This window comes from Perca fluviatilis, chromosome 8, assembly GCF_010015445.1.
Source record: "Perca fluviatilis chromosome 8, GENO_Pfluv_1.0, whole genome shotgun sequence".
Lineage (NCBI taxonomy): Eukaryota > Metazoa > Chordata > Actinopteri > Perciformes > Percidae > Perca > Perca fluviatilis.
The window spans coordinates 16,184,124-16,193,006 of NC_053119.1; the positions used below are offsets into that span (position 1 = coordinate 16,184,124).

Consider the following 8,883-nt stretch of genomic DNA (forward strand, 5'->3'; position numbering starts at 1 on the left):
TGATAGTGATAGTATAATTGTCACCATTTCACAGTAATGAGGGTGTGATTGAGGCCATGCACCACTCCATTTTTGGAGTAAGATATGCCATGCACAGGATGGATTTTTTTGTTTTTAAGCTTATACATATACCAACAATTCTTCTGAAAGTCAAGACTGGAAAGCTGCTTTATCAAGGCTCCTCTAAATAAGGATACTAATGACTGAACATGAATGCCTGCCCTGCCTGTGACAAAATCAATTAGATTGAACATATTTATTTTAACTGTAAAAAGTTTGAACAACGTTTAATGGGGACAACCAAATTTAGCAAACTTTGGCTGTTCAGTCAGTGCAGCCTTTCTTGGACAGTCAATGGAGTCTGTGGTATGCACTCCACCCCCATCACTGACCAATGAGATGTTTGACACTACAACGCATGCTCTCTGCAGTGGAAGATTTCTTTAAAAAGATCCTCAGCCTAGCAACAGTAGTGCCCTGCAAGTGCATTACAAATCTGGATCTTACAAGTGAAGTGAACACAGCCATGACTGACGGTTAGATTGGTTTCAACAGGGAACTGCTTACCAACCAAATCTATTGAGATACCAAAATGACCTATGTAGTGTCTTTTATCTTTATATTTGTAAGTCACCTGAATGTTCTAAAATTGTGCTTTTTTATCGGTACTCTAATGGACCCTGTTGTTGCAACACAAAGCTTATTGAATAATAACCCTCTCTTAAACCAATTTGGTTTCACGTAAGGCAGGTTGTTACTACTATTGTGGAGATAGGTAAAAAGGTGGGAATAAAAGAAAAAAAAGGAAAGCTAAATAAATGACTGTTTAACTGATATGGATAGTTCAGGTTTTTTCCCGCTGTATTTGATACAATGTTATTTTAGGACACTAAACAAATGTGTCATTAATGTAGCATACAGGTTGCCATTTAATATAGGCTAGTAGAGACTTCAGTTAGTAGTCAGCAGGGAAAGGTATTATTATACAGGCCCTTTATATTTACCATTGATACCATTTACAATGACACATAGGCACACTCTGGACTCACACTAACCTACAGCAAAGATTTAGCATTTAACATGAAACATTTCCTTGTCAGAATGGGAAGGCAAATGCAGCAATTTGGTTTTTTTGCAACACTGTTGCAGAAGCTGTGCCCTAGCAGAATTAAAGCACCAACAACAGGCAGGATTGCATTCATGAGTGTTGTATTTCAGGTAAAAGAATTACACCAAACATCATGTTACATTGCAAATAACCTGTAACTGTTGACATAAGAACAATAGGATGGGTTCCTTTGTTTGCTTGTCTATTAGCAAGACAAATGATTCTGTATAGGTACTGGTGTGGTCATGTTTAACAAACAGCGGAGATTAATGGTAAGGTATCGAGGGAGTTTCCAGGGACAAGATTAGTTTAGTACAAGTTTGAAAATCAACGTGACTAAAGTTCATGACTGTATTGTAGACTAAACTTATTTTTTTCAAGTATGTGCTTAATAGCAGCTAAACTGAAAGTGAAGCATGAAAAAAACGAAACTGTGGTATAAGCCAAGTTTCAAACAATGTAGTCTCGCTTTGCCAGACCCTCCTCTACAAACAATGTAACCTGATCACTCTGGTCACATAAGAGCTGCTTCTCTGTGCAAAGTTCAGGCCGTCCTCTCAGAATGTGACAACCCCCTTTAGTTTAGGATTTGCATCTTCCCTTGTGGGGAAGAGGAAATAATCTCCTCAACAAGTAATACAACTCCATGCAAAAATAGCTAATGCACAGGCACTTTATGGTTTTGTGTGCATGTTTGTGGACAGTATTCCTCACTTCCTCTCCTGCTCCAGATCGGCCTACTCAAACCATTGAACCAGTCAGTGCTGAATATGACCTTGGTATTGAAGGAAAATGCAAGCTGCAGTTGTTATTTTGTGCTGCCATCTGGTGGGCTTTGATCAAATAGCTCTCATACAGTAGTTGGTGTACAGAAACAGACATGACATAAAAACAGACAAAACTAAACAGGATGTCTTATGTCTGTTTTCAGATAAATGAAGTCCCCTACCCACTAGCCATCAGAGGGATTCTGTGTAGTAGTAAATTAAGTGTTGGTCTACCTTTTCAATAGGACTATGCAGATTGTAGCCTAAACCCAATGTCTAGTTGAAATATAAATGGAGATAAAGCATAATTGTGGCTTTTTGTTTGTCTGAGTGAGACAAAGACAAAGATTGAATGTGTGTTTGCATTATGCCTATAGATTTGCTGACTGATTATCACCGTGACTCATCAATTGACTGCTTATCACTTGTCTTGTGACCTGGGAGTCTGCTGCCCTTGGAAATTTTGTTTGGCCCACGGGTGAACGGAGAAATGCTGCGTTCAGATGCTGTCGGGAATTTGCGACTTACCAGTCAACCACAAATGTGAAGCGATGTGGTAAGAGATGACGGACCTGCGACTTTTCCAAGGCTCACTGTGTGTAAAAAAAAAAAAAAAAAGTAGTAAAGGTTATGTATTTAGAAAGTATGTAGAATAAATAATTAGCACTATATTTAATGTTTTGTCACAGGCATCCAATAACCTGCATAACTGTTGGCTGGTGTCTCTTTAGCAAAAGGAACAATGCAGCGATATGCAAGAGATCCAACTATAAGAATCACTCTAAACAGAACCATGATGACAGCAAGGTCCTCTGTGTAGTTTCTTGTTATGTGGGGCAATAAGACCTGATGGAGGGGTTTACATGCTAGGCTACTATTTCACACAAACACAGACAGGATGTGTTCTTTTTTTAACGGTTATACATTTGACTATTTTTTTTTGACAATTTAGGTGTCATTAAAGGTTATCCTTTATCTGGACAACTGTTCTCACACACTTTTAACACATACTGCGTTGAGTAATCGTGCTTCTCTGGTTGCCCATCTTTCTGGCGCACGTAGTTTCCAAAACTTAATTCACTAGACAACAAAAAGTCAAAGTCAGCGTGGCGGTTGGTCTCTGGTGTGTGGCAGTCATCTGAGGTACCAGCACACTTAAACTGCATTTAAAGGGAGAGTATGATTAGACTGAGCACCAGCTGTGTCAATCAACTCACCTGACACTGCTCTCATGAGCCATCCCCACACCTCTCTCCCCTGCCACTAAATACAAACCATGCATATAGTGACTTTGCAGATTGAGATTATTAATACAAAATATAAATCAACGAATACATTATGATGAATTACTATAGATTAAGCTACCTGGCAGTAGGCCTATATGCTTATGCTTTACCAATTATAATCCACTAATAGCCTATCATTCTGCATAACGAGTTGTTTTACTTTTGGTACTTTAAGTAGGCTATATTTTGATTCTCATAATTACGTACTTTTACAGCATACCTGCCAACACTCCCGTTTTTCCCGGGTTTCTCCCGTTTTTTAGCCCTATCTCCCGGACTCGGTATTACGAATCCCACAAAAAAAAAAAAGAAATTACGAATCCCACTATGGCCACGCCAAGACCCGCCCTTCAATAGCTACTATTGGCCAGGCGTCCATGCTTACGCAAGGCAACGTAACCTAATTTGTAGCAGACAATGTCTAATAAGGGGAGAACTTCCACTCTCGGGAAAATTCCGGGTTGGTACAATGGGGCTAATAGGGAGTGAGATAGGGAGTGAACAGGCTCTCCATAGACAGGCTCTGTTTGTAGCCTACAGGTCCTAGACTGACCAATCGGCTATCCTAAACTTATAACCACTCTAGGTGAAATGCATAACCTCAACCAATCAAGCTGCTTCGTAGGGCGGGTCTTGGCGTGGCCATAATGGGATTCGTAATTTTGCCTCCCGGACCTCTCCAGGTTTGTTATTTCTCCAGGGAAACTCCCATAATTTGCAGACCCCAAACTCCTTTATAAATCATCGGACCAATATGTTTGTCTAATGTTGACCAGTTGTCAGATCTTGTATGAAACGCATCGAATTCACACAATCCACACACCATATAGCCTACAATTTTCAACCCGTTTCTGACCTCAACCTGGCAACCTATAACCCAGTTGCGCAGTTGATCTCTGCGCAAGCTTCACGGAAAGCTCAGACCCGAAAGCGAGTAATGGGGTGTTCCCGCAAAGAAACCGAAATATAGCTGTAAATTTCAACAGTGTTGGGGGCAACAATTTACATACATCTTACCTAATCATATCGACAACATCCATTCTTAAGGTGTGTCGCATTAATTTTAATGTAGCGCACGGTGGGAAAATGACATTACCCAGCACATTAAAACTCTTTTATAGTAGCCTACTTAACAGCGCTTAACCCCCCCCCCCCACCACCACCACCAAATGTTGGCAGGTAGGCTATGACTTACAGTCTATGCCTTTTACTGAATTAAGATTTTGGATGCAGTACGTTTAGGTAGGCTACAGAGTAGACTACTTCTACACTGGTAGGCTATTGCTACTTTTATTTAAGTAAAAGTAGGCTACTTGATATCTAAATGTAGCCTATTGGTAACATTAGTATTATTAATATTATTATTATTAGGCTATTATTATGATATTTTTCTTTAAAAGAGTAATTAAACATAAGCCACTAAAATAAATAGTCGACTGAAGTTGCCAACATAGGCTATATGTCTTGTTGTTGACAGCAGGTCTTTATTTAAAAGTACGAAGCTGCCTTGAATGCAGCACAAGCCCACATAATGCTCCTCTTCAGCACCGGGAACAGTAGGCCAGCCTGCGGAGCTCTTCCGGAGGCGGATAATCCCCATCTCCATGCAGTCCAAATGCAATAAGGAAGGAATTGCTGTAACTCACCTCAAGGGAAACACGTTTGTGTAGGCAAATCAGTTACCACCTAGAAGTCCACCATTTGGAGACGATTGCACTAGGAGGAAGATGGATATTTGCGTTTCGCATTATTGTGTAAATAGCCAAAACTAACAGTGATAAGCCGATGCTCTATAATGTGACAGCTGCTGTCGCATTTCATCTAGTTTGGAGAAGCTACTGAAAGAACATCCTGGCTTGCATTTTGATTTTTTTTATTTCAGCACCATGGTGACATACAATCCGGTTTTAACTTTTATTATCGCGGCTCTTTGGCTTGTCGGTGGCGAACTACAAACTCATTCTTCACCCGCGACGCAGTTAAATTCTACATCATCCATCATCAGCCAAGATGAACTGACACATAATGTCACAGATGCCGCCGTGGGATCCCGGATTTCATCAATAATAACGTATCTTCCAACTCTGAAAAACATTGTTATTTTCATCTGCGTGTTAACAGCTGTTCTCATCACATGCCTAGTCATCAAAGTGGTCAGGTAAGCAGGTTAATGCTATACGGTTAATAGCTGTAAGGCCAATAAGCAGCCTTACAATGATGCAGTCACAGTAGGTAACAGTATAAATGTTGCGATTTAGTGTTCCTTTTAAATTAATCGATTAGGATCATATGGTTGTTTCAGGTCTGGGCCTATTAATAGGCTTATGTTCCTACAGGGAATTCTAGTGTAGACTATGAGTAGGCTACTTGAAGCAACCTGATGGTATTATATATATTATATAGCCTAGGCTTTTTGTGTCCTTATGTGTAGACCTGTGACCTGTGTGAAGTAGACAATATCTTTTTTTTTTTTTTTACAGTTTTGATCCTTAACATCATCTTTTTATTTATCACATTTACTGACTTTATATTAGGTTTACTATAACCATATTTCATGTTAGGGCTGCAATTAATAATCATTTTCATCACTGATTAATCTGTTGATATTTTTCTCGATTAATCGATGGATCTTTTAGTCTGTAAAATATCAGAAAAACTTAAAAATGGCCATCACAAGTTACCAGAGCCCAGTTTGCTGTCTTCAAAATGTTTTGCAAAGATATAAAACTAAAAAAACAGCAAATCTTCACATTTGAAAAGGTGTAACTATACAGAATATTTGGCATTTTGGTTGATAAATCAATTATCACAATTTAATTAATATTAATTAGTACTATTTTATCTGAGGAAAGCATGGAGCATGGTCCTTCAGAACTCACCATTTTATCACTTTAATTCTCACCAAAAACTAAAATAGGTTTACAGCTGATGTGGTTTAGTCAGTCAGCCTAAATGGTGAGATTTAATGTCTTGTGCTCGTCTCATGTTTGGCAACGTTTTCCCACAGATCTGGGAGACGGATCAGGAAAACACGAAAATACGACATTATAACGACACCTGCAGAGCGTGTGGAGATGGCCCCTCTTAATGAGGAGAACGATGATGAGGATGACTCAACCCTCTTTGATGTCAAATACAGGTTTGTTCTTTTTTTAAATTGAAAATAAATAGTTTTCTTCTGTTTATACTGCCCAAAGAAGAACCAATGCAGGCCTAATCCCATTCAGAATGTTCTACCCATTTGACGGAAATCTATAATTCCCTCTATAGATACAGGGGAGATATCCAGTGTGATAAGGGTATATAAACTAGTCCATAATTCACACTTTTATTTTTACAGAAATGTATCATATGTCCCTAAAGAAATATATATATAATATATATAAAGGGTTAAGGGTTAAAAATATTATACTTTAAAGATTAGTGTATATTTAAAAAAAAAACATAACCCTTTACAGTATCTTTCTACTTTTGAATTTGCCTGTTTTTGCGTGTCTTACTTTTTCTTAATGCCTCTTCTTATCTCACTTGTTACCATTGTAGTCATTAAATGTTTTACTCTTGATTTACCTATGGAAAGCACCTCGTAACTCTTTGACTATTAAATGTTGCTAGGTGGCACCACAGTTAGTCAGCTTGTGCTACTAAAGCAGATGTCGGAGTGTCTCACTGCTTTTAGTAGACCTCTAATAATATTAATATTAAGCACACACACATTTTAAGTAATGTAATACAGTATAAAACACACAGACAGGAATATCAAAGAATGCATAAATGTATATGTATACTAGTAGTATGTGTATTTATTGCTTGCTCCTCTTGAAGATACACTATTTTAAAGAAACATTGTTTTAGTTAATCTGATGTTGACATTAGGTTTCACCCTTCCGTCCTTTCAATTGTTCTTTAACTCACAACCTCTTCCTCAAAGGAAGATATGGCGTCCTGTTTACATGACATTCTTGACTTCCAAGTCAGACAGGACTCTGTTGGCGAACGTATTTCCTCATAACCAAATGGACCGTAACATCAGCTATAATTCAGTCAAGTCACTGTGAGTTTTCATGTTTTTTTTGCAGGTGAATCCCAGCATGGACATCAATATTTGATATCTCCTATTCTGCCCGGGACATCTGAAGTGATTTCTTATATCTTTATGCTGTTCAAGTCTTATCAGATCGTCAACTTCTAATGCTGCTTGTGCATGGCTTTTACCTGTGTTTAAAGGACTGGAGCCGTATGGATATCATTGTTTGCTGCTTAGCTTACGCTTCTATCATGTGGCACAAATAACTTGCACAATTGTTTCTGATGTTGAAGATCAGGATGCTTTATATTGTGACTTCTTCTCAAAAGTCATTCAGTAATCAGGCTGTTAAAGACTTTGCATTCAATTGTCTTCAAAACATCTAATTACATGGAAATTACTTCTTTTTCTTTTCTTTTCTTTTTTTTTATTACATTTTCTGAGTTTATAGGAGGAACCAATGCCGGCTTTAAAGCTATGATCTTCCCATATTAAAACTAAAGACAGTCCGTTAATGCATAACATGTTAACATGCAAGAAATATTGTGCAGAATTACTTTATTGAAATGTAAAAAAAATTGCACACTGAAGAATCTATTGATATTTTTAACTAAACTTTCATACCAAATATATTTCTATCTACTAACCACTTTATTGTGCATATATACTGTCGAAGGCAGTCTGTCCTTATCTATGGAGTAAGTGTATATTTTTTTACCGTGTGTTGATGTAGACATTCCTGTTTTGCTGCTATCTCAGCTGAAGTTCTACATTTTCGAGGTTCAAATTTGGTTAAAATCTCAAATAATATAGTCAGGTTATATTTGTACGGTGTTTATGGAATACATCTATTTGCTATGAATGTGAATGCTGTAATCTGTTGTGATCGGGTGTGTTAATTAATTCACAATGTCACTGTATCAAGTAACCACTGAACAATATCAACAACAGGTTGGAAGTGATGTAGTTTCAGTATTTAACATGTTGGACATGCTCCCAGTGTCTTATTTTCTAAATCAAAACAATATTATGTTGCCATATAATGTCTAGTTACTCTATTAAAAATAATCCCCAAAATCGGGTATCTCTTGTTTGAGATAGGTTTGAGAGGTGAGCAGCTAGTAAAGTATTATGGAAAGTCTCCCACATCAATTTCCATTAATGGCTCACTGACTCTTGTGATGTCTGACTTGAAAAGGACTGATGTTTTCCCCCTGAAGAGTTGCTTCTCTGTGCCGTACAGATTCTGGTAAAAACAAAAAAAGAAAAGTGTCCCTATCTTGGTGGAAATGTTTTGACATGTGGGTTTAAAATGGAGATTTTACCTGAAACGATTTGGCCCGTTAGATAAGTATTGAATTACTAATAAAGACAATGAAAATCATAACTGGTTTGTCAAATTTGTTATATCTTTAAATCAAATACTAAATACACAAATGATCAACCGAAAGTTTGACATAAAGTACACAAAAGAAATTGCAGAGGCGTTCACAAACCTTACCCATGTGTGTCTGCGCTCTGAATGTAATTACAGTAAACTAACAACGTTACAGAGTACACCTATTAGGTTTCTGCAGCAAATGTGAGTGGCTGAGGTGATCTTCTGTTTTAATCTAAACTGTTATTGGATTTGTGCACCATGGCCTACAGCTGCAGCTGTTTCTGAATGACAATGGCAATGCTGAACTTTTTCTT

General features: G+C 37.7%; 2 protein-coding genes across 3 annotated transcripts in view; one reads left to right on the forward strand and one right to left on the reverse strand.

The window, feature by feature from the left end:
• chd2 (chromodomain helicase DNA binding protein 2) overlaps positions 1-3,014 on the reverse strand; it is a 31,154-nt gene extending 28,140 nt beyond the window's left edge. Inside the window, exons 1-2 of one of the 2 annotated variants that reach the window (XM_039808671.1) lie at positions 2,887-3,014; positions 2,404-2,468 (exon numbers count right to left, since the gene is read on the reverse strand). The gene's annotated coding sequence lies outside the window, so the exon portion shown is untranslated. Of the gene's footprint in view, positions 1-2,403; positions 2,469-2,873 lie in introns of both variants that reach the window. The other variant, XM_039808672.1, reaches the window with a different exon arrangement.
• A 1,664-nt stretch (positions 3,015-4,678) lies between these two features.
• On the forward strand, positions 4,679-8,572 carry fam174b (family with sequence similarity 174 member B). The gene is made up of 3 exons (XM_039808676.1): positions 4,679-5,319; positions 6,169-6,300; positions 7,241-8,572. The coding sequence occupies exons 1-3, from the start codon at positions 5,048-5,050 to the stop codon at positions 7,242-7,244; spliced, it is 408 nt and encodes a 135-aa protein (XP_039664610.1). The 5' UTR covers positions 4,679-5,047; the 3' UTR covers positions 7,245-8,572.
• The last annotated feature ends 311 nt before the right edge of the window (positions 8,573-8,883 follow it).

What these genes read in the sequence shown, in the direction of transcription:
- fam174b (XM_039808676.1), top strand. Translation starts at nt 5,048, where the DNA reads ATGGTGACATACAATCCGGTTTTAACTTTTATTATCGCGGCTCTTTGG. An exon ending in CTAGTCATCAAAGTGGTCAG is followed by an intron (nt 5,320 to 6,168) that starts GTAAGCAGGTTA and finishes GTTTTCCCACAG; the next exon opens with ATCTGGGAGACGGATCAGGA.